Source organism: Zosterops lateralis (genome assembly GCF_965231275.1).
Source record: "Zosterops lateralis genome assembly, chromosome: Z".
Lineage (NCBI taxonomy): Eukaryota > Metazoa > Chordata > Aves > Passeriformes > Zosteropidae > Zosterops > Zosterops lateralis.
The window spans coordinates 9,317,717-9,342,162 of NC_139800.1; the positions used below are offsets into that span (position 1 = coordinate 9,317,717).

General features: G+C 38.4%; 1 protein-coding gene across 1 annotated transcript; it reads left to right on the top strand.

Moving 5' to 3' along the window:
* Nucleotides 1-52: 52 nt before the first annotated feature.
* On the top strand, nucleotides 53-22,835 carry TRIM23 (tripartite motif containing 23; the record flags this gene model as incomplete). The annotated part of the gene is made up of 11 exons (XM_083883078.1): nucleotides 53-142; nucleotides 784-946; nucleotides 8,514-8,635; nucleotides 9,487-9,765; nucleotides 10,378-10,560; nucleotides 11,115-11,330; nucleotides 12,408-12,542; nucleotides 17,372-17,501; nucleotides 17,619-17,729; nucleotides 19,147-19,271; nucleotides 19,615-22,835. The coding sequence occupies 11 exons, from the start codon at nucleotides 53-55 to the stop codon at nucleotides 19,792-19,794; spliced, it is 1,734 nt and encodes a 577-aa protein (XP_083739204.1). The 3' UTR covers nucleotides 19,795-22,835.
* Nucleotides 22,836-24,446: the final 1,611 nt, after the last annotated feature.

Consider the following 24,446-nt stretch of genomic DNA (forward strand, 5'->3'; position numbering starts at 1 on the left):
GTGGCGGCTCTCGCTCCTTCCTGCGGGGCCGCTCCGCTCCGCCCTCCCCGAGATGGCGGCGCTGGCTGTAAACAAGGCCGGCCCGGAGGGCGGCCGCGGGCCCGGCGGGGGTGGTCGCGGCCCGGCGGGCGCCGCGGTGAAGGTGAGGCGGCGGCTCGGCCCAGCTCCCGCGGCGGGGCGGGCGGTGCCGGACGGGAACGGGGCGCGGGAGGCCTGTGGTACGGGATGTGTCTGTCCCCTGGGGTGCCGGGCTTAGCGACTGGTTTTGGGTTTTTTTTCTTTCTATAAAACCATCAGTTTAGCTTTTCATTTATAGCCTGAGATATTCCGGCCCGTAGCTGTTTTTTTCTCACACTATCTCAGTGCTGCGTTTGCAGCTTGCTGAGTGCTCCCTTGGTGTGACTGAGTGACCTCTTTATGAGCATCAGCTGCTCAGGGGGGAAACTCCACCGCCCAACACTCTGCCCGGGCAGGGTCTTGCTGGTCTTTTCCTTCTCCTGCGAGGATGTTTCTGCTGATTATGCTTCTTGACCAGCAGGCTTGTCTTGTGGCACTGTGTTAAATGAAGTGCATAACAACTAGGGGTGGTCAGGCAGGATGCTGGGAAGTTAAAATGTACTATTTGTGTCTAATTATTTATTTACTTTCACAAAATCGATAGTACGATCTTTAGTTGAGTGCATAAGGCAAAACTACTGACTCAGCTTATGTGCTGTGGTCGCATACGTGGAGTTTTGCTTTTTAATAGGCTCAAAACCAAACACGGTCTTTTTTCACTTACAGGTTCTTGAGTGCGGGGTCTGTGAAGATGTATTTTCTTTGCAAGGGGACAAAGTTCCCCGGCTGCTGTTGTGTGGCCACACTGTCTGCCATGACTGCCTTACCCGGCTGCCCCTCCACGGCAGAGCCGTGCGTTGTCCTTTCGACCGACAAGTCACTGAACTGGGTAAGAAAATAGAAGTTTAACATTCTGGAAACCTGTCGGTTAAGGATATCTAGAAGATAACGCTTGGCATAGATTGCTACACTTAGTGTTTCCAAGTAATGGATGTGCAGTAAGAAAAAGAAAATAAAGATTTTGCCTTTATGTTCTTGAATTTGGGCTTACACACTTTATACCTGGACATCTTCTTGTACCCCTCTGTTTACAAAGGGATTACTCTGTTTAATCTCTCTCTGTGAGGGTTCCTGAATGAGTTTGTTGTTTCCTATTGTCCTAAACACTAAACCCATGCAATTTGAGTAGGTAACTTTTTTGACCAACAGATTTGTCTGAATTCATGATGAAGTGATGTAGAGGGAAGGATCAATGTTAACAAACGTGGATTTTACAATGTTAGTGACTTCTGTGCATGCAATAATTGGTAGTGGCAGGCTATTAACAGGATTCCCCTACTCTAAGAGTGTCTGCACATGGCATTTAAAAGATAAGATAAAGCTTTTTTTTTTTTTTTTTTTTTTTACAATGGAAGTTTATTTTAGGCAAAAGATGAAATATACATGAATAAGAATTACCTAGTCAACATGGGATTATATAGAGAAGACAAGTTATCAGATGAAGCTGTAACAAAAAGAACTTTTTAAGAGAACTGGCTCCAGCAGTTTTGAATAGCACGGGAGGAAAAATAAACCTGTTGAAAGGAGAACCTGTAGAAAAGGACATCTCTAATCTGGTAAACCATAAAAGAAATGATTTAAGTATCAAATTCACTTGACTTTGCTGTACAGGAATCTGCTAGGAATATTAAAGCACTCTGCAGGATGTTTTTGTGAAGATAGAAATCAGGAAAAGAAGTATCAGTCTCCTATGAAAGAGGAGTTTGTTTTCTGGGCAGAGGAAGATGTTGAAGTATGAGAATCATGAATGGTTGCCAATCTAGTAGAGTGGTTAAAAGAGTAATGGTTTGTTTGACTTCTTATCAATGACTGTACAGCTGCACAAGATTTCTTAAGCTGTGCTTTTAGAGGGAGGGTGTTAGAGCACAACACTCAGTCCTGTTGTTATGAAATGTTTTTGTCCAAGACCACTGTTTTTTTTATTGTGATGGGGAGCTTGTTGCTTCTTATTTTTTATTAGGCAATTTTTCCCAAGCATCTGAAAGGATCTTATCATATTTTTTCAGTGTGTTTCATGTTTGATGAAAAGGAAGCTTAACAAAAGCATTTGCAGATTGTTTTTTCATCTTTCTGAGGAGCTTTTGATGAACTGCAGTGAAATGTTATTAAACCTCCAAGACCCCTACAGTTAGGAAGAAGGATTAAAAGCTTCAGGATCCTTATTTATCAAGGCAAATAGAGTTGCATCCTGCTACCTACCACTGGAAAGAAGGATGCACTGTGATCAACAGTTGCTCATTGCAAGTAATGAGCAGAAAATCTTAGCAAAACAGCTTAAAAATAAAAATAATTCTGTGAATAAAAGCTCTGCCTGGTGATCTGAGGCAGGGGGAGGTCATAGGCAGTTTTAGTCTTTCCGTATCCAACAGCCTTGAGGCATATTACTGGTTCCAGGATATAAAACCAGGATGTTTTGTGGAGTGCAGCTCATCCTAGCCCCTCTTTGAGACATCTGTATGTTTGCTGCCTTGCTCTAATCACCTCGTAGTTGCTGCTGTTGGTTAAATTTACTGCACTTGTCTGATTTGTTCTAGAGCCTAGGAGTGGGGAGGGAGAACTCAGGGCCCAGGGGAACTTTTCATACTTTCCCTCCCCCCGTTTGAGGATATGAGGAAGTGCATTCCATGTTCACCCTGTTGCCATTCCACCATTTAATGGATTTAATGAAATAATGCTCTCTAGTCTCAGAGTGCTGTTTAGTATCTAAATCTTGATTATAGGACCACTGCCAAGAGAAAATTCTATTGAAAGAAAAGCTGTAAAATTAGGACATAAAGCTGCCTGTGGTGAACAGTTTCTTAATCAGTAACTATGGATTTTGTGGAGACTTTTAGTCGGCCTAAATTAACCTATAGTTCCTTTTTTTCGTTTGCTGTTATTGCTAAATCATTTAATACAATATTAATCCAAGTTTTCCTAAATAATCTTGGGAACTTTTTGAAATAATTACTGGGGGATCTGTACATGGGTAGATGCAGCTGTATTTTTTTAGAACTGAACTCTTGATTTAAGTGTATGGTGCTGTCTCTTCTTTCTATATATAGCTGCATGTGAAGGCAGGGTTGGAAGTACTTTGTGAATCAGGATTTTTGGAAATATGTGTTCTGCAACTGAACATTGAAATGTTGTTTACATGCTTAGCAAAATTTTCTAATAGTTCATAGAATCCTGTTACAAGAGAAATGTAATTTGTTTGTAATGAACGAATAGGACTAAAGCTTGCCCAAACCATTCTGCATTGCAGAACAGACAAAACATTGATTTTGTTGGGTTTTTTAAGAATTCTTTAACGAAGTTGCCTGTGATTAATATTCTAATGGAAAATTTTAAATTATTATATACACGCTGAAGGTATATGAATTGTTGTCTTCAATTGGATTAACTTTTTTTTTTAACAAAAAATGCGAGGGAAAAGTCTGTTTGATTTTCAAGATTTTTGAAATCATGTATTTTGGAGATTGTTGATTCAGAGAGTTTATATGGGGGAAAATCTAATAAATGGTGTCTGTAGAAAAAGAGGCTCCTCTCAAAGATTTCCTTGAAGTATGTTGATTTGGGAGAAAAGACAAATAATTTCTTGCAAACTGTTTTCTCTGTTCCTGTGTTGAATTCCTGGTGTTGTTGTTTCTGTTGGGCTCTGGGGATTTAATTAATACACGGACCAGGGTATTTTTAGGAAAAATATGCTTGTTACAGGTTTGGAGTTTCTCTCTTATCTACCATTACTACAGAGCCGAACTTACTTTCTGTCATTAAAATTTCTTCACAGAGATGTGCAGGTGATGGCATCCTTCAGGGAATCCATCTGGTTGGTGTTGCTTATATTTACACATGCCTTTGCTAGTGTTTGAGTGCCAAGATGAAACTTAAAAATACTGTGCAAGAAAATGCAGTTAAACATTCTCTCAAAACTGTTTAGACATTTAGACAAAAGTTTCTCCTTTATCCCTTTCTTTATTTATAATATTTTTGCAGTCAAGCTTCATGGTTTTGAATTGACATGTATGTTGTTAGCTGCAGTCAGTCTTAATATCTTCACTCTGTCACTATCTCATTCCTGGCTGACACATTTCCTGCTATTCGTGTCTTGTTCTTCTTTTGAGATGACAGTCAGAATGCATAATGACTTTTGTAATGGGCACAAACATTCTTTGTAGGCACAAGGATGAAATCACTAGACTCTCTTACATTTGTGATCAAAGCAGAATTTGAGGTGAAGTCCAAGAGAGTAAATGGATGTATTTACACAACTCATCTTTTAATGATTTTAAATGTGAAATGAACACTTGGTCAGTTGTGTTGAAAATGTGTGGGTCAAGTACCTTAAAATTTTGTAGGTAGATTTAGAGTTAAAAGGAGCAAAGTCCCATTTTTGCAAATAATGTAAACCTTATGATAGATACCAGTGAAATGAAACATGACTTTTTTATTGAGAATGTGTGCTCATGACAAGGTAATCCACCTAGCTGATCAGGGGAAGACAGTTGATGTGATCTTTTTGGATTTCAGTAAAGTTTTGTTACTGTCTCTCAGGGTGTCCTGCTGGACAGAATGTCCAGCACTCAGCTGGATAAACACACCATGTGATGGGAGAGCAGCTGGGTCATGGGTCAGGCACAAAGGGGGACAGTGAGTGGGGTGACACCAGAGTGGGGACCTGTCACTGGGGGGTTCCTCAGGGCTCCACCTCGGGCTCTGTGCTCAACATCTTCTGAGTGGTTGGGTGCAGGACAGGGAGGGATAGGAAGTTCACAGATACAAAACTGGGAGGAGCTGTTGACTCCTTCTGGGCCTCCAGGCCCTGCAGAGGGGGCTGGGCAATCACCAACCATAGAAAGTTCCAGAGGGAGGGAAAGTGCAGGTTCTGCACCTGGGATGGAGAGCCCTGGATGTACAGACAGACTGGGAATGACAGGCTGGAGAGCAGGGCCAGGGAAAGGACCTGGGGGTCCTGGCTGGTGGCAAGATGAGTCAGCAGTGCCCTGGCAGCCAGGAGGGCCACCCGTGTCCTGGGGACATCAGGGACAGAATCTCCAGCCAGTCAAGGGAGGGGATTGTCCTGCCCTGCTCTGCTCTGGGGTGGCCTCACCTCCAGTGCTGGGGACAGTTCTGGATGCCACAGTGTAACAGGGACAGACCTAGAGAGTGTCCAGGGGAGGGCAGGAAGATGCTGAAGGGCCTTGAGAGGAAGTGAATGAGGAGCAGCTGAGGTCACTTGGTCTGTTCAGCCTGGAGGGGACTGAGGGGAGTCCCCATTGCAGTCACAGCTTCCTCAGGAGGGGAAGAGGAGGGGCAGACACTGATCTCTTGTCTCTGGTGAGCAGTGACAGCACCCAAGAAAATGGCCTGAAGTTGTGTTGGGGGGTTTAGTTGGGTATCAGGAAAAGGTTCTTCACCCCAAGGCTGGTTGGGCACTGGAACAGAGAAGTGGTCAAGCACAAAGTCTGCAGGGTACAAAAAGCGTTTGGAGAATGGTCTCAGGCAAAGAGTGTGGTCATTGGGAATGGCCTGTGCAGGGCCAGGAGTTGGACTCAGTGATCCTTATGGGTCCCTTCCAGCTGAAGATTATTCTGTGATCCTGTCTTTTATAGGATGCTTGCTGGTTATAAATTCTCTTTTAGTAGATTAAAAGTTAGCATGTAAGCTTTGCTTGTTTTTTAGCTGTGACCAAGTTGGGCATGTTAGAGAATTGCTAGGACTTGTATTATCAAGTCTCATGATACATAATAGAAAGAATGTAGGAGCCACGTATCTTTGTTTTTCAAGACCTCTTAAGAGTTATGAACCAAAAGAGAAATACAGAATAGCTACAGACTTGTCTTTTCTGATCTTCTTGGTTACAATTCAGTAAATTAGTTCTGTTTTGACTTTCTCTTCACTGTTAGACATGGAACAGAACTAACATCATTAAAACCACATACAGCGTTGTAAACTGAGAAGAGTGCTTCTCAGTGTCTAGGGTTTTTTTAATAAACAGTAAAACCTGTGAAAGAAAAGACTTTTGTAAGAAATTCTGTAATGATTGAATAGCTTGTTCCTCTCTCAGCCTTACCCAGTGTTTGCCTAAAGGCTAAGACAGTGTTTGCTTAAAGACTAGGAGCTATAATCTTACTTAAGTAAGTTTATCCTTTTGGTACATGTACATCCATTTATACTGGGCTATTAATGGCTATCTGGATTAGTGGCTAATCTGAAAATAGAAGGTCCGTGTTAGTATCAACAGTCATTATATTGGTGTGTTGATAATGTGACTATTTTGTAGGCTGTAGAAGCTGAAGGTTGTGCACAGTTAGTTTGCTGTGGGAAAGTGCTAAGCCCTAGAAGGGAACCAAGTAGCCACTTTTCAGTGCTTTGTTTTCTCAGTGATAGTCTGTCTAGATATATATTTAGCTAATCCAGACACTGTTTACAAAGTGTTTTGTTGTAAATTAAATTGTAAAAGTAGATACAGTGCTCTGTGTTTCTTTAGCTTGTAATAAGAGGTGGCTCTTCCTTGTTCTGTGTTATGACAAAAACAATGATCTTGCTAGGAGTGCTCCAGCTAAAAGATTACTAAGCTCTGAGGTCAGAATGTATCAAAGCAGATGGCTTTGCCCAGGCTTAGTGTAGTTTTGGAGGGACAAAACATGCCTTATGTAAACTCCTTCAAGATGTGATAAATAAAAGAATAGTTTTTTTGTTTGTTTGTTTGCAGCTCATTTTGGTGGAGTGCGCTGATCTTAAATTGGGTGTCAGGAATGCCATGCCTCTCTGTAGCAGAGAAGGCTTCCACCATGGAACTGATAACTGCAGAAATCACTGACTTTAAAAGCACTGACTCTTTAAAGCACCTTGCTTTATATCTCACTTCAAAATGACTAACCAGTGCTTTCATAGGTCCATTTCTGGAAGCAACAAATCCATGGTCTTTACTGATAAGCATATTTTTTTAAACAGATTATCAGTGTTGTTTTACACCCACTGAGAATGTTGGAGGATAAAATAGTTTAAAATCCTCCTTTTTATAGCTATAGGAAAACTGTATCATCCATTTATTGCTTTTAATCTGTGAGGCACATAATTCTCAGTGGCCAAATTCAAAATAGAGTACTAGGGGTCTATATTTTAAACTGTGAGGAAATGGACTAGGGAAGAAAGTTTCATGAAGTTAAACTGGGAGCTATGTAAAGCAATGAGGTATCCAGTGTGGTTAACAACTGGATATTTCTCATAACTGTGTAGTTGTTGTCTGTCTGGTCATTTAGAACCTCACTTTCACTCTAATGATAAATCAAAGTCTATGGAGTATTTGATAAACCTCCATACTGAAGAAGTAAAACTTAATGTCTGTAAAAGATCCCTGAGATAACACCGAGTTCCAGAAGGATGAAGGGCACATACTCCTACCAGACTCCCACAGGGCAGCATAATTTAGGAGTTACGAAACAACGTGGAACAACTGGACAATTCAAGTAGTCTGGGCTCTCTGGGGAAACATTGGGGAATATTGTTTCCATGAGTTCTTGTGGATAGCTGGTGTGTCATGTGCACAAACTGAAATGCAGAAGTTTTGTCTGCATGCTTGATCTCTTCAGCTGCCTTTTCCTTGCAACAGAGAAAATGTAATTAAATTTATGACAGTTACACTGGAAAAACATCAAGGGATGACAATTCCTTGAAGAAACAACCACTAAGATTCTCCAGTGCTCTGTGGACTTTATAGTTACCTTTTAGTAGCAGTTGTTGGGATACAGTTCAGATTTTGCTTCTCATCTCATTGCTTCATGTTAACTTCTACAAAATCAGGATCGTACAGGAGTAGACATGGACTTCTGCATTCCTCCAGGGAGTATGAGTGGTCTTCCATTTTGTCAAATAGTGTACTGCCCTGGGTTTTCTTTCTGGATGTTGTTTTAACTCTTAGATTTTGCTGGCATGAGATCTGCAATTGGTATTGCATCTTGTGATACAATGGAAATGGAATAAGGTTTCTCAGTAGGGAATTCCTGATGGCTTCTGTTAGGACAGTAGAAATGCTCAGTATACCTCTGAAAAGAATAATTTTTATGATACACAGTGTTTGTGTGTTCCTTATATCCTTTAGTTGTTAGATATTGCAGATTATTTTACGAGTATTTTTACTAAGTTTCTCTAAATTTTTAATAATCTTGGCATTTTTTAAGTAAGGAAAACCTGCATAAACATTAAATAGCTCAATGATCAAAGGAAGGAAGAAGATGGAATGAGATTGCAGAAAAAGTGCTGGTTGTATCTCACTTTGTTGATACTAATGTAGTTGATGTGCTCTTAATATATGTCTGAATCTCAACTGTAGTTTTGTGGAATTTCTCAAAATTACACGTGCTTGAGATTTTTCTTCCTCTCCTCCGCTTTGTTTAACTCTTCATCAAAAATAGGAGATTCTGGTGTCTGGGGATTGAAAAAGAACTTTGCTTTGTTGGAGCTCTTGGAACGGTTGCAGAATGGACCTGCTGGGCAGTATGGGACAGCTGAAGAAGGCATTGGTCTGTCTGGAGAGGTACTGACTTTGAAACAAAAAAAAACAAAACCCAAAAAGTTAATTTCCTAGAAGTTATTTCTAAATAGAAAAAAGATTGAAAATCAGTTCTTTGCCAAATGTAATTTCACCAATAATACTGTCTTTTCTTTCAGTATATAGTATTAATGCTTCAATTAATTGTTCATCATTAAATGCTCATTTGTACTCGAATAAAGCAGAAAATAAACTGGTATTAATAAACATGCATACTATTTCCCCCCTCTTTTTATGCCTTTAGGATTTTTAGAAAAGGTTACTCATTTTGATATTTTAGTTTTAGTCATATAAGCACGGTTTTCTAAAACTCCTTAGGAATTCTTCCTAAAGACTTCAGCTAATCTTGTCAATAGTTGCCTTTTATAGTAATTTTATTACATCATATAGTACTTCATTACCAAAACTAGCTGCTTTTATCATTTTATCAAGCTGTAGTATTAATAGCTGGTGTACAACACATTTTGCAGCACCATTCTAGATGTAGATGACTTTACTAAGTGCTTATTTGACAGTTGCTGTTTTGTTTTTCTGTAACTAATTCTCTGTTCTGTAATAACTGCTTTGGAGGAAGTTCCTAGGGCCAGATTAATTTCCTCCTCCAAGCCTTTACAACTTGCCCTGAGGCTTGGATTTATAAAATCACTGAACACTTTAAACTTTTGTTTTCAAAAAGTTTATCGCAAACTTGTAATCAAGTTTCAAAAGTAGCCCAAGCATTTATTAATGTGTAACTTTTAGAGAAAGCTTATATTGTTGACAAGTCTTCTGATTTTTCCTCTGTTACTGGGGTTCAGTGTTTACCTACTTTAGTTCTGCCTGTTTTCCGTTGTTAGAGCATCATTCGCTGCGATGAAGACGAGGCCCACGTTGCGTCCGTGTACTGCACTGTGTGTGCCACTCACCTGTGTGCAGACTGTTCCCAGCTCACCCATTCCACCAAGACTCTGGCAAAGCACAGGCGTGTGCCCCTTGCTGATAAGCCTCACGAGAAGACCATGTGCTCCCAGCACCAAGTGCATGCCATTGAGTTTGTTTGTTTGGAGGAGGGCTGTCAGGCCAGTCCTCTCATGTGTTGTGTCTGCAAGGAATATGGGAAGCATCAAGGTCACAAGGTACTGCTAGAAATTAATTTCTGGTTGCCCCATGGGGTGGCTTGCATAATTATTTACCCAATTAATGTGCAAAAAGTTGTCAAGAAAGGAGGATAGATTCTTGACGTGTTCATGCCATTCTTTAATTTTCCCTTCATGTCAGATAGTTGCCATGGTAAAATAAAGAAAAAAATTCTAAGAACTCAATAACTTACTAATGTGTATATATATATATATGAAGAAAGACAGTCCCTTTATCTGTTGCTTTTCTGAGCTTTTCATAACATTGACCCACCAGTTTTAAAAGCTGTTTTCATAGTGCAGACACTACATGCACATCACATCACTGGTGCAATGTAACTATCCTTTTTATGATAAATTATGATTAACAGGCAAGTTTTTGTTTGCCTGTGTAATTATTAGATGTATGAGTTAGTTTCAGCATAGTCTGTAATTCCTGACTGTATTTTTAAATTGCAAAATGGTTTTAAGTTCTTATTTGGCTTTACTATGTGTATGTGTAAATATATGCCCATATCCTTGCACACGTGTATTAACTATGTAGTAAAATAGAAAATACTAATAAGAAAGATCATTATGATTGATGTTTAATATGTTGCTTTTAATTAATAGCATTCTGTCTTGGAACCAGAAGCGAACCAGATTCGTGCATCCATTTTAGACATGGCTCACTGTATAAGAACTTTCACAGAAGAAATCTCAGATTATTCCAGGAAATTAGTTGGAATTGTTCAGCATATAGAAGGAGGAGAACAAATAGTTGAAGATGGAGTCGGAATAGCCCATACTGAACATGTATGCTTTTTAAAAATTTTTATTTCCCCCACATGCACAGATTGTTGACTCTTCTGTAGTAACCAGGATGAGGACTTCCTTTGAAAACTATGCATAGATTTTTTAGGATTAGACTTCAAGGTCTTTTATCTAGCAAGTCAGTATTGAGGCTTAGGTCCGCAGATGGGTGGGAATTTGTATGTTACAATGTTTTTAGGCTACATGAAAATATGGAGGCAGTCAGAAAAGTTGTATAACTGCTCATGTACAGACTGTGTATGTTCTCAGGTGGTATTATACTGTTGAGGCTTTTTCCCTGATAATTTTTAATAAGGTATAATATTTGATAATATTTGATAATCTCTACGTGCAAATGAGCTACTTGATTATAGGAATAACTTCTAGAAGTGTTTTGGTATTATACAGAAAGTCTTATCAGCCCTGACTGGGACTTGAACTGTGATGTAGCTAAGCAGATTAGAAAATAAATTAGAATCTGGAATAGAATTTAAAATTTGCTTCTGGAATCAACTGGTGTCCTTCATCTCTTGGGTCTCCTTGCTGCAACACTCTAGGTACCAGGAACTGCAGAGAATGCTCGCTCCTGTGTCCGAGCCTATTTTTCTGATCTTCACGAAACCCTTTGTCGTCAGGAGGAAATGGCTCTCAGTGTTGTTGATGCTCATGTGAGAGAGAAGTTGATTTGGCTTAGGCAGCAGCAAGAAGACATGACTATTCTCCTGTCACAGGTTTCAACAGCTTGCCTTCACTGTGAAAAGACTTTACAACAGGTAGGTTGGCAAGTGATCTGTATGGCAAAATACATGGAACTACAAATTAAGTTTAGAATACAAAAAAAGAGATTAGTTGGTAGAGTTGGCACTTATAAGATAAAAACAATCATGATACAGCATGAGATTTAAGTATTTATTACAAGGGAGTGTTAGGCAAAGATAATCAATAAAAAAGTGTAGAGTCCTCCATTTGCTGGAAACCCTGTGGCATGACTTTTCTGGAGTATTTTCTGATATTTGTGAGGTTAGTAGGAAGGTAAGACGAGACTGAAGAAAAAAAAATCCCTTACAGAATTTATTGGAAGGATTTTACAGTTCCAGTTACAAGTTTAGGTGTTTGAAGCTACTTGTCATAGATGGCTGGTAGGAAAATGTGTTTTAGGATTAAATCGCTTTCAGTAGCACTGAAAATTCTGAAAATAGCACTGAGCGTGGGTAATTCAGCATCTTAAATGTATGAAGAGAATGGCTGTGTTTCTTATTGATCCCTTATTCATTCAGTTTAATGATAGGAAAAAGTAAATAGTATGTGTAGCAAATAGTAAACTGAGTGTGAGAAGCTACTTCATGAATATGTTATTTGTACTTTTTTTTCCAGATTTCTTTAGAGCTTTTATTTGCTTGCATAGTCAGGTTTTAACTGTACAAATGTTCTGAATGGGTGGATACAATATTTTCCTCTCAAGTGTGTTGCTTTATGCTACAAAATAGTTGCTCTAGTCCATCTGTTTGAATGATATGTGAAAAATATAAATATTCTTTATATGTTATAGTGTTATTATTGTTTCTTATAATTTATATTACTCCTAGGTGGCTCATAAAGAAAGTTTGGGGGGTTTTTTTAAGCTGTGGAACTATTTATTTAGTATCTATTAGTGTTAAGGAGAACTGTTAAGATACTTATATTTGTATTGTAATTTTAAATAGATTTATTTTTTAAAAGGTAATTTCTTGAAGTAGAGTATTTCTATTCAAAATGCCTTCTTTCTAGCAATCATATTTATATTGTATTTGTGGTATGTTTAAGTAAATTACTGAAGGAAAGGCATGCTTTTGTTTTCTTTGTCTGTTTAGGATGACTGCAGAGTAGTGTTGGCCAAACAGGAAATTACAAGATTGCTGGAGACATTACAGAAACAGCAGCAGCAGTTTACAGAACTTGCAGATCATGTACAGCTGGATGCTAGCATACCTGTCACTTTTACAAAGGTATTCTTTATCTCATGGAAGTACAGCTATCCACTTCATGAAGTCCCAAATCTAATGTAAAATAAAGCAGGAATAATACATTTACATTATGATGCTGTAGTTCTTGCAACAAGTTGAGGCAACTCAGTATCAGTTACAGCCACACCGTCTTATCACCTGATGAGTGCAATCTGATATTTGAGCAACCAAAACCACTGTGCTGCTCTAATTAGTGTGAGAGATGTTCTTTTGAAATTGACCACATCAGTAACTCTGAACATGAGCTGTTTTCTTTTAAATAGATTGGATAGCATTTGTGAATTCTAGAAAACATATTTCTTTGGGAACATATCTGATTATTTCCTGAAAATTGCTTGCCTATTTCAACTGCAATACTACTATTACAACTTTCAGTTTATAATGTTAAAAAAAAAAAAAGTATTTCTTACAGTTCATTAAACAGTCATTTGTTTTACAGTTGCTTTGTATTCACTGATAGCTTAGCTTAGGCATGGTTCATCTTCTAACATCTTCTAGTTTTGGGGTTTATTGCTTCAGTATAATTTCAGTAACAGTTTCTTTGAAGGAGATGAAATTATTCAAAGTTTGATAATGGTGTATTCTATTTGGTGTATTTATTTGGTATTTATTATTTGTGATACTTCACTCATAGGATAATAAATATTTTTGAAACTTGAGGAACAAGAAATACTTTGACATATGGGGTTTTTTGGTTCTGAATGGGTAAAAGAGGAAGAGGATCTATTGTTGCTGAGACGAAAATGAGAATTTAACTGTAGCTGTGGAAGCATTTACTGTAAGGAAATGAATGCTTCCATAGGGATTCTGTGTCAGTTCTTTCTGACTTGAGAAATTAAATTTCTTCAAAACAATTTATTTTGTAACCTCAGTATATTTGAATTTCCATGTTCATGCAACATTTTCACTTCTGCCTGTCTGTTTCCTATTCAGCAGAGACCAGAGCTGGTAGGGCCAAGGAACTTCTTCTGCAGATGCTCATTATTCCATGAAGAAGTAGTAATCACATTTCACAGATAAAGGATTGCTGAGTCAGAGGGGCATTTTGAGTGTCTGCTTTTAGCTTTCAGAGCTATTTATCTGACTTGGAGAATTTTGATTGTGAATTTCTGAGCATTCGGAAAGAGAATGATAGGAGCCAGCTAAGGTGTTACAGGAGGCCTAAAATAGGCTTGGAGGACCCAGAAGACTTGGTTTTCTCTTGTAACAGTTTGTATTTTTATGAAATCTTCCAAAGGTTAATTTCTAAATCTCAAAGGTGCTAAAGCAAGTGTAATTTTTCACAAAAACAGCAGCAGCCATGAAAAAATAAGGTGACAGTTATTCCATCAGTCTCTTACTTTCTGTTTCCTCACATCTGAAAAAGTTTAGTGTTCTCTTTCTCAACAGTGTGTTTTTAGATTAGGGTTTTTAGATTATTGTTATACTGATGACCACTTTTGTGATTTGCAGTGAGGGTTGTTGTACGTGAAAGATCTGGACCTGGCAACAGATCTCAGGGAGAAATAAAATCTTCAGATAAAAAGCTGTAAATTATTATTATATTACTGGAAAAGTCTCTCTCAGGAGCTGGCATATACTGAAGGCTGCATCCATTATAAAATGTAAAAAAGCATTTCAGACAGGACCGGATCAGAGGAACTTTTAATATCAAATTAAAGTTGTGGAGGTTAAAGGAGGGGAGGGAGAAGTCCTTTTCATTCTTGAAAGTGAGTAATAGGTGACTAAATGTCACCTGTTTTTTTTTTTGTTTCACTGATGACACAAAAAAACAGGCATAGTGCCATTTTCTGTTTCTAACCCAACTAGGGAAATGCCATATACAAAGCTATGAAGGGAGGATTTGGAGAATTCTGGTTGGGTGTCTTCATGTACTTAGCTTGGTGGCAAGGAAATGGCTCCTCACCCAGGACCATGATCCTTATTTGAAGATTGTGCTCTGTCAGATGAGTGCAGTGGATGTAGATTGTTAGATACAAGAAAAGCCATCATTTGGCCATCATAAATATGTGTATATGCATGCTGCAGAGAGAGAAAACTATTAAGGAAACAGTGCCTGAAATTGACAGATAAATTCTCATTATAATGTTAGTCTAACTATGGGCAACTGCTAACCCTTACCAACACCATGACTATCTGAGAAGACAGTATTCTATCAGAGGGAAACCACTTAAGGGTACCATTAAGTAAACTTGTACAGCGAGCTTTTGTCTCATCAAATTTCTTGAAAGAGGTCAAGGACAAAAAAGTGAAGATCATAGCTGTGAATTTTTTTCTGCAGTTTCTGCACTGAGATTTAAGAAAACAAGTTTTACTTCAACAGAAGTCTAAGGTTACCGTTTTTTAAGTATGCTATCAAGTTATGCAGGTGCCAGAAATAACAGACACAAAGGAGTTTTATTCGTCTTTTTTTTAAGCAACATTTTTGTTAAAGGTGCTGATACAATTGACAAGGGGAGACTTTTTTCATGTCAGTTTCTAGCTGTGATCATGAATAGTCCATTATTACTGACTCATATTGCAGATGCTATGCATTGTTTTCTGAATTGCAACTTTTCTTGCAATGTTTTTTTTTGAAGTGACAGTACTGCTTGTGCAAAAAGTGGAAATTTGGCATCCATCACACATTTTGATTCCTTCTGAGGGAATACAAACAGCATGTTTTCATTCTAAACATTAGAGAAGGCAAACTGCAACAGGATGCCTAAATTTGACAGCATCACTCATCTCCTAAATTTCCCTGATGATTTAAGTTGTACTGCCTCTGCCCTCCAGCCATGGGAGCTGTTGAGGTGCTTCTGGTGGAGCTGTAGAGGATTGTCAGTCTGGCTCACTGTCAGCAAGCTCTGCCCGTAGCCAGGGTGCTGCCTCCTGCAAAAACCTGTAAACTGAGCAGCCATCCAAGCTGCTGCTTTTCCTTCTTCCTTTCAGGTAGAATGGGGGAGATTCATTGACAGAAATTTTGGATAAAATCAGAACTGAAGTTGGAGTGTGAGAAGAGTGCTGGAGACATGGCATTTTTTAGACTCTTCAGAGCCTTTTGCATATTTCTTTGCATTTTTCCTCTCTCTGCACCTTTACTGTTGATGTGCTTGTCAAAAATCTGCCCACAAGATCTTCTTTTCCAGAATGAGATACCCCATTCTGATAATCGTGTTGTCTTGCAGTGTTGTCACTGAATTTCAGGTCTAAATATCTAGAACTTAGACAAAATTTATTTTAAAAAGCAGTTAAATCTCAATGTTTTCCAAATTTCAAATAGTCTTTTGGTTTTGGAGCATCTGCCTTGTGTAATCATAGTGCTGAACCTGCTGAGCTTACACGAGTTCCTTTTGCAGATTCAAATAAAGTAATTTATTTCATACTGAATAGGTAGTCTGTGGAGTTCTATGATAAGGACTATCTGGGCCCATTTAGGTTTTGAGCAGCAAGCAGACAATTTCATAGGTGAATAATGCATTGAGATATGCTAGTTGAAGAAACTTCACTGTTGGCTCAGGAAATCCATGAGCTGCAGCTATTAAGCACAGGGAAGTTATTTAGGAGAGTTATCACTTTGTGCTTTCCCTGTTTCTTACTTGCATGTCCAACTTTGCCTAGTTTCAGACAGCATATTTGATGAGATGAGCCTTTGATCTGGCTTTTACACTTACAGTCATGATGTTGCTGACTTTTACGTTGTGGTGTTTGCATAATTATATTTTTAATTTTAATTTTTTTAGGAAGCAGTTTCTCAAGGTATTTTTACTGTCTTCCAGGATTGTGATGGCATAAGCTCATTGAATTGTATTGATTATTCTGAAAGTATGCTACTTCTCCCATGACAGAAGGGAGAATCCAGTTGTTTGCCATGATGACACTAATTCCAGATATATAATAGATTGTGTGTGTGTATCTGTGTGTGTATAGAAAGATAAATAGTTAGATATCTCACATCATGTGATGTAGATATATCCTGTCACATTGGAGACATGTTTGTCTTTTACCAGGAGACGTTGTAGTGTTTTTGCACTCAGTAGTATTTCTTCTGTAGGAGGAAATAAGAGGCTGTGTGGAGCAGACACTGCCACGTAGTTCTGGTGATGGAAACCACGATGTTTCATAAGATGGCAGTTCTAAGTGCCTAAAATGTTTTAGGAATATATACTAATCTCAGCCTATATGTTTATTTTAGAATTTATGCTTTGCCATTTGATCACATTGTCAGTGTCATCTGCTTTGATACTTAACAATAGCTTGGTGCAAACTACAGATAGGGAAGTGGATTCTCATATCTTGTCTCCAAGCAAGACTTGGGGTGTTTTGTTTACTTTCTCTACTATTTCAGATTACTGCTTAGTGGTAATAATGTTGCTGTTGCAAAGGAGGCTTAGGGTGATGAGGTAAAGGGATGGAACCTCCAGCAAGGAAGTAGTTCTCTAGGTGGAAGCATTAATAAAGTGGGGGGAAAAAAAAGAATTTTCTGGTCAGAGAACTAATTAATTGCTATGAACAATTCCTCACATGGTCTCAACCAAAAATAATGAAAGAATTTGAAATTTTACCAAATACAGACATACTGTCATGAAACTGGCTGACTTTCTAAAAGACATTTAGGTCAGGTAGAAGTTACAGGTTCACTACAGAGATTACTGGATATTTTTATTTCTATTATTGCTGGAAGTGATTGATGATTGTGCCTTCTTGTACTTTTGGAGGCCATCTGTTTAATGATTTTAGAAATGGTGACAAAAAGCATGTTTTAAACATAAGGGTTTTCTAGATTGAAATTCCAAATTTTGCTTTTGTTTTATGTGTGCTGTTTCTTCCAGGACAACAGGGTACATATTGGACCAAAAATGGAAATTCGGGTTGTTACTTTAGGATTAGATGGAGCTGGCAAAACAACTATTTTGTTTAAGTTAAAGCAAGATGAATTCATGCAGCCAATTCCAACAATAGGTTAGTAGCTACAATTTAAATGTAATGACTTTTCTGAATGTTTGGTTTATCTGGTGATTTTGGTTATTTTATGTTCATACAGAGCACGACTGTAAAACTTAAATATTTTTATTCCAGGTTTTAACGTTGAAACAGTAGAATACAAGAATTTAAAGTTTACTATTTGGGATGTAGGAGGAAAGCACAAATTGAGGCCTTTGTGGAAACATTATTATCTCAATACACAAGGTAATACTGATACAGCTCTTAAAATGCATTTTGTCTTCTAGCTTGTGTTTCAAAGCCAGAAAGATTATTAATAGAAATAATTTATGACAGTAGAATGTTGTTCATCTAATGCAAAGTACAGCTGTTAGATTCATGAGCTAATAAATTTTAATCCAGTTGGTCGAAGTGTCTACTGCATGATAAAGGTGCATTCTCCATAAATCCATCAGACAGTTCATGGAGCCAAACAAAATTAGAACCTCTGTTAAATTGGTTCTAGCTGACATCAGACAAGGTACAGAGTCCCAAAGTCTGCATAGTGAGAAGCAGTACTTGCCAGGTATGAAATATAAATAGCACTTGAAAATGCTCAGCTTTTAGGAGCCTTTAGATAGCAACTTAAAATGTTCTACTAAGTTCTGTAACTTCTGACTTGCTATTGCAGTGTAGTATCTGATTATAGACCAGATTATTGAGTCTGAAAACATTGATGTGTATAGTGCCAACTTAAAAATCTGTGTTGTCCTTTTGTAAATCCTCCATAGGTTTTTTCCAGTTCACAAAGCAGCTCCTCTTGATTGGTTCATTCACAATTGACCAGAACACTTAGGAATTACAAACACCAGCTCATGTCCTCTGCTTTGTACCTTATTTCACCCTTAAGTGCAAACTTCAACATTTTGAATTATTCATCTTTTCAAATCTTCAAAAATTGTATTTTGAGATTTCTGTTATCCTCTTAAAACATACTGTGTGAAGTAGCATGGAATCATGCCTGCCTTGGAACTGCACGTTGGAGAGAAAGCTAAGCAGTTACCCTGGTACATAACTGCAGTAGGTTATTTTTGGGGTTTTTTTCATTGCAAACCCCTTGATTTTAAATTCTGTCCTCTAGCTCTGCCCCCTTGACTCTCCAGTCTTTCTGGCATCTTAGTTACTCTCCAGTGGACAGTAAAATCTAGTGCTGCTATGTTGGGTCCTTGGCCATCTTTTCTGGATTGTGTAGTCTGTAGTTGAAGCAAGCTGTGCTGATTTGGCTGAACCTGTGAATATTACAGCCCATTAAGGGAAACTGAAACAGCCATATGGGAGTTAATGGAGTATAAATGGATCAAGAAATGGTTTAAACTGAGATACTTAATCCACACATAGTAAATCTGGTTTTAGACCTAAGTTGTTAAAATATCATGGCCTTTATATTAGACTAGGAAAAATAACTAGAGATTTTTCCCCCTTTTAGGATGAATTCTAGACTTCTGTTTCAAATATAGAAGTATGTAAGGAATTTCTCAGTTGTCCTGGATTTAAAATTGAAGTTGTGTACTGCTGAGAAACTTCACAAAGAAAGATTCTAGCAAAAAGGAATTGTGTAAGCTGAAAGCTAATTTTGCAGTTTATATTTGAATATGTGTAAAATGTTTCTGTTTTTCTTTCATAGCGGTGGTGTTTGTTGTTGATAGCAGTCACAGAGACAGGGTCAGTGAAGCATACAGTGAACTTGCAAAGTTACTAACAGAGAAGGAGTTGCGGGATGCCTTGCTCTTGATCTTTGCTAATAAACAGGTACTTGTGATTTGATTTTACTCTCTTCCTCTGCTCGTCTCTCAGATTCCAACCTTCTGAACCCTCTGCTGTGGGTAGGGAGTGCTAATGTGGAAAGCATAAAATGTAGATATTTTCCATCTGTGTAATGCTGGTCAAGTAAATGTTGGTGCTAAGCGTACTTAGTAGATTGGACGACCAGGGGTTTTTTTATGGTAACAAGTAGCAAATGCGCAACTGTTTGTCTTTTTGTAACTGTTTTGAACAGCTGTTATATAAGCTGTAGGTTCAGTCTTAGCCAATAAAATGGCTTCAAACATAATACAGAAGAATAATTGAGTCTTTGTATCTGATTCTCTTGCAGGATGTGGCAGGTGCTCTTCCAGTGGAAGAAATCACAGAACTTTTGAGTCTCCACAAGCTCTGCTGTGGCCGTAGCTGGTATATTCAGGGTTGTGATGCCCGAAGTGGTACAGGACTGTATGAAGGATTAGACTGGCTTTCAAGGCAGCTAGTGGCTGCTGGTGTCCTGGATGTGGCTTAACTTTACATCAGCTGCAATTTAATGTTGTAGTTTATGGTTTGGTTTTGTTTGCACAATTTAAGGTGTTGTCATCAGGTCTGCTCTCTGAAGAGGGGACTTGACTTAAGTTGGCGGTTACAAAAAAATATAAACCTTAGTCCTAGGTCAGATAATCGGTTCAGTAAACTTGTGTCATTATAGTGATTTTGAAAGTTGATACATTTACATTTAGTGGGAATGGAAGAGTGTTACAAGGATGCCTTGAAATTCCTTTTCATGCTCTTGTTACAATTTAAATATTTTTCCTGATAAAATGTGCATCAGATTTCATGTAATAATTATAATGAGGTTACAGTAGTTAATTGGTGTTACAAAGATTCTGAGTAGTTTAGTAATATTTCTGCAATATTCCAAAACTATTCCAAAATCCATCTGAAGTTTATTAGAATAGCCAGCTCTATTAGTTAGAAATAAATGGTGCTACTCTTTAATATCGAAAGATTCCATAAATGTAAAGGTGGGCATTGAAACCTACATGCAGCTACACCATGTAAAGAAAATACTTCCCTTATAATTTATTAACCACCTTGTTTGTTACAGGAAGGCAGCATAAGTGCACAAAGAAAACTCAGAATGGAGGAAAGTGTTGCAGAGCAAAGGGGCTGTGGCATTATTTAGCAACCTGTTTTATATCTTGGGGGCAGGGGTTAGTTGGGTTTTTTGTGCTGAATTATTTATGGACGTACTATAGTGATACTGAGGTGAAAGTGTTTTGTGCATACTTGGGGATATAATCTGCCTTTAGAGATTAATCTTACTCCTCAACAAGTCAAGTTAAATTAAAAAAAAAACCAAAACTTCTTACAGAAGTAATGCAATGTAATGTCAGTCCAGCTATGTGCTTTCATGTAGAAGTCATCATTCCAGATTAAGGTAGTGGCCTTAAAATATTAAATAACACAATGTAAAACCATTGAACACTAATTATAAGTCTTTAGAAGGGTATATGTAAAATGTGATATAAACCTTCCATAATTAGATTTTCAGTTTTTACTGTATCTTCTACATGGAGCTGTCACCAATGCCTCTATTTTTGAAGATTACTCATTCACAAACCCACGAAATATGGGTGTAGTGCTGTTTAAATTTAGAGAAGGTTGCAATGACTTAGTGGTATCTCTTTTTCTGCTGGACATTGCAGCTCTGCGAACAATTTTATCTGTCTGGTATGCACACCAGACTCTTCTTCCCTTCTCTCTAAGTCCATGGCCACTGCCAGCTGAAGAAGCCATTCCATGGACCATATTCATGTTGGCAGAGAAACTACAATGACTGTGAGCAGCAGATCAAAACTCTGTATTACCACTTTTCTTACTGGAGTAGAGGTGAATCAGGAGAACCAGATAGTGCAAGTGAACAATGTTGTTTCACAGACATGGAGATATTTTTGCCGTGCTGAAAAGTGTTTACCTGTGAGAGCTCTGAACCTCACCTAGAACAGAAAGTGTATCCCATTATCTGTGGCTTTGCTTTCACTGTATTATTAGGAATTTTATGTTGTATTCCTAATACATACCTTAGGTAAAGCCAGGAATGTATAAATGAATAATTTAGTACATTTGCACTTTTCTTCTAGAGGAAGCAGTTAATGTAACTACTTCCTTATAACGACACTTGTAGTATTCTTGTTACTTAAATTTCAGGTAAATTATGTTACATGCAGCTTCAGATTCAGCAAGTCTAACGACTTGAATAATACCTGAAGGAACACTAAGCTTTAAAATAGTTTAATGTTTGTGAAGTGGTCTTCAGTGCCTACACATGTACAGGTACTGAGATAGCATATTTACTCTTTCTTTAGACAACCTGATAAATTTGGAAATTGTTTATAATGGAGTGAAAGGTGGGGGTTTTGTACATACCAAACTTAAAATTGTTCATCCTTCCCAGCCTGTAACTTCTTGCACAATAACAGTTGGTGGCTGTGACTTGAGCATCTGCTTAGCCCGTAATGCAGAGCACCCCCTGACCTAGTTAGGGCTGGCTGTTCACAGCTCTCTCTGAAATACGAACAAGTTCTGCAAAGTATGCTAGATACCTCTTCCTGTAATATTTTTAACAGAAGACATGCGTTCTTTAGATTTTTTTAGAATCCTGATTTAGGTTTATTTTAGCTGGCTTAGGCTTCAGTTACACGTGCTGCTCAGTATAGTTCTACTTCAAAATGTTCAAGGTGAGTAGTTTGTATTTTATGTAACAAATTTGAGGGCAAAGGAAAAATCCTCACTCATGCATATTTTCGAGTACAAGTGATTGCTTGTGACACATGGAATGCTACCATGAAAGTGTTTTTGAGTTGAATTTATTTAAGATGACTTGACGTAAATGTGAAAGTGTTGCATTTGTCTGTGAACTCTTCAGTGTAGAGTACACTGAGGTTTACTCGTATTATACGTTAATACAACATATAAACTGCTTCAGTTATAAATTTAAGCTTGTTTCATCAGTTTTACTGAACTTTAGTTTTTAGTGTACTGACTTATGGAATATATAATTGGAATATTTCTTCAACTAGAACTCACTAAAGCATTGCTAACTGTTTGGAAAGACTGAATTAACTTTTCAAAGGATTTTGATGTAATTTTGAAACTGAGTAAAATGCAACATCCAGTGACTGTGTTGTGGCTTTCTTTAAAGAACCTAGTCTCAAAAGTCATATGTCTAGGTTAACTGAACAGTCATGTTTTTTCACTGTTTCTGTATTCTGTCTTCAAAATTATTGTAGACTATGAGGGTCTGGTTCTGAGAGTGTTGAGTAGGTGTGGATGTTATGTAAAGATTCCTTTAAAGAAAGGGCTCTTAGTAGAAAAACTTCATGAGCTGCTGCAATTTGCATTGCCCAGAAAATAATTTCTTTTCAATAAAATTATGTAAAACCTTGAGAACTAATTTTAATAAACTTGCCGTTTTGTTTTTTTTTTTTAATGTCATCTCAGAATAGAGGTGTGCCACATTTAATTTCCTGTAGAATTTTTCTTACTGTCCTCTATCTCACTAAGGATAAACTTCCTGGTGATAGCAGCAACTTTTGAGGAAATGAATTTGCATGTCATGTATCATATCTCAATTCATAAATGAAGTTAGCAGAAGTGTAAACTCTCAAGCCTCTTATGAGTGCAGTGGTGTGACCATAAACAGGCATGGTCAATGTTATTGTTCATAGAGTAGATTTAACTAAGCAGCATAGTGACAGGACCAGATCCACAACAGCTTGAGCTCTTTGTCTGAGCTTTCATTGTGAACCTGCTGTTTGTGAGCAGAGAAAGCTGAGTGAGTGATGTGATGTTTGGAGGCTGTCTTGGGCAAGGTGATCACAAAAGGAGGTGTCTTGCTCCTTGGAGAAGTAAGGATAGGGGTCAGCAGCTCTGCTACGTTTGGATGTTCAGATGGCAGACTAGGGCCTGTTTAGGAAACTAGTTGAGAGAGTCCTGTAGGAGGTAATCCTGAAGGGCAGTGGAATCCAGGAAGGCAGAAGGAAATCCCAGCTACAAGTGGTCTCCCTGGGTGCTGGGTCTGTCACGGGGAAAGGACAGCCTGGCTCAACAAGGAGCTCTGGTTGGAACATGGGGAGAGAGATTTTATAACCTCTGGAAGAAAGGGCAGGCAACTCAGCAGGACTACAAGGATGCTAGGAGTTTATGCAGGGAGAAAATCAGAAGGGCCAAAGCCGTGAAATACTTGATTTCAATACTGAAAAAGACAACAAAAAATATTTTTGCAATACATCAGGAACAAAATGAGGGCCAGTGAGAATCTCCATCCTTTATTATATGCAGAGGAAAACAGTGACAAAGGATAAAGAAAAAATGCCTTCTTTGTCTCAGTTTTTAACAGTAATACCAAGAGTATCCCGTCCTCAGAAGTAGAAGACAGGTATGAGGAGCAAAATGAAGCCCTCATAATTCAGGAAGAGGTGGGTTAGTACTTGCTAGACCACTTAGCTGCAAGTCTGTGGGACCAGATGGGGTCCACCAAGGTTACTGATGGAACTGGTTGGAAGAGCTTTAAATCATTTTAAGACACTTCATTTAGCAGTCCTGGCTGATGGAGGAGGTGGCTACAAGTTGGCAACTCTAACACCTGTCTACAAGAAGGATCTGAAGGTGGATCAGGGGAAGTGCAGGTCAGCCTAAACCTGGTGCCAGAGAAGATCCTGGAGCAGCTCATTCTGAGTGCCATGTACAAAACAGGGTTTGGAGGGCCAGCCACTGTGGTTTTGTGAAATGCAGGTCCTGCTTGACAAACCTGATCTCTTTCTACGGCACTGTGACACACACAGTGGATGAGAAAAGCTTGGGGATGTTTTCTGCTTGAACTTTACTGAAGCCTTTGACACTGTGTCCCAAAGCATTCCCCTGGAGAATCTGGCTGCTCAGGGCTTGGTCAGGTGCACAGTTCATGGGTTAAAAAACTGTCTGGATGGCTGTTCCCAAGGGTGATGGTGAGGGGAGTTACCTCCTGGACACAGGTGCTGTTACCCAGAGCTCAGCAGTGGAGCCAGTCTTGCTTAATGACTTTATTGATGATCAGGTGCACCCTCAGTTAAATTCTTGCATGACACCAGTCTGGGTGGCAGTGCTGATCTGCTGGAGGACAGGAAGGCTCTGCAGAGG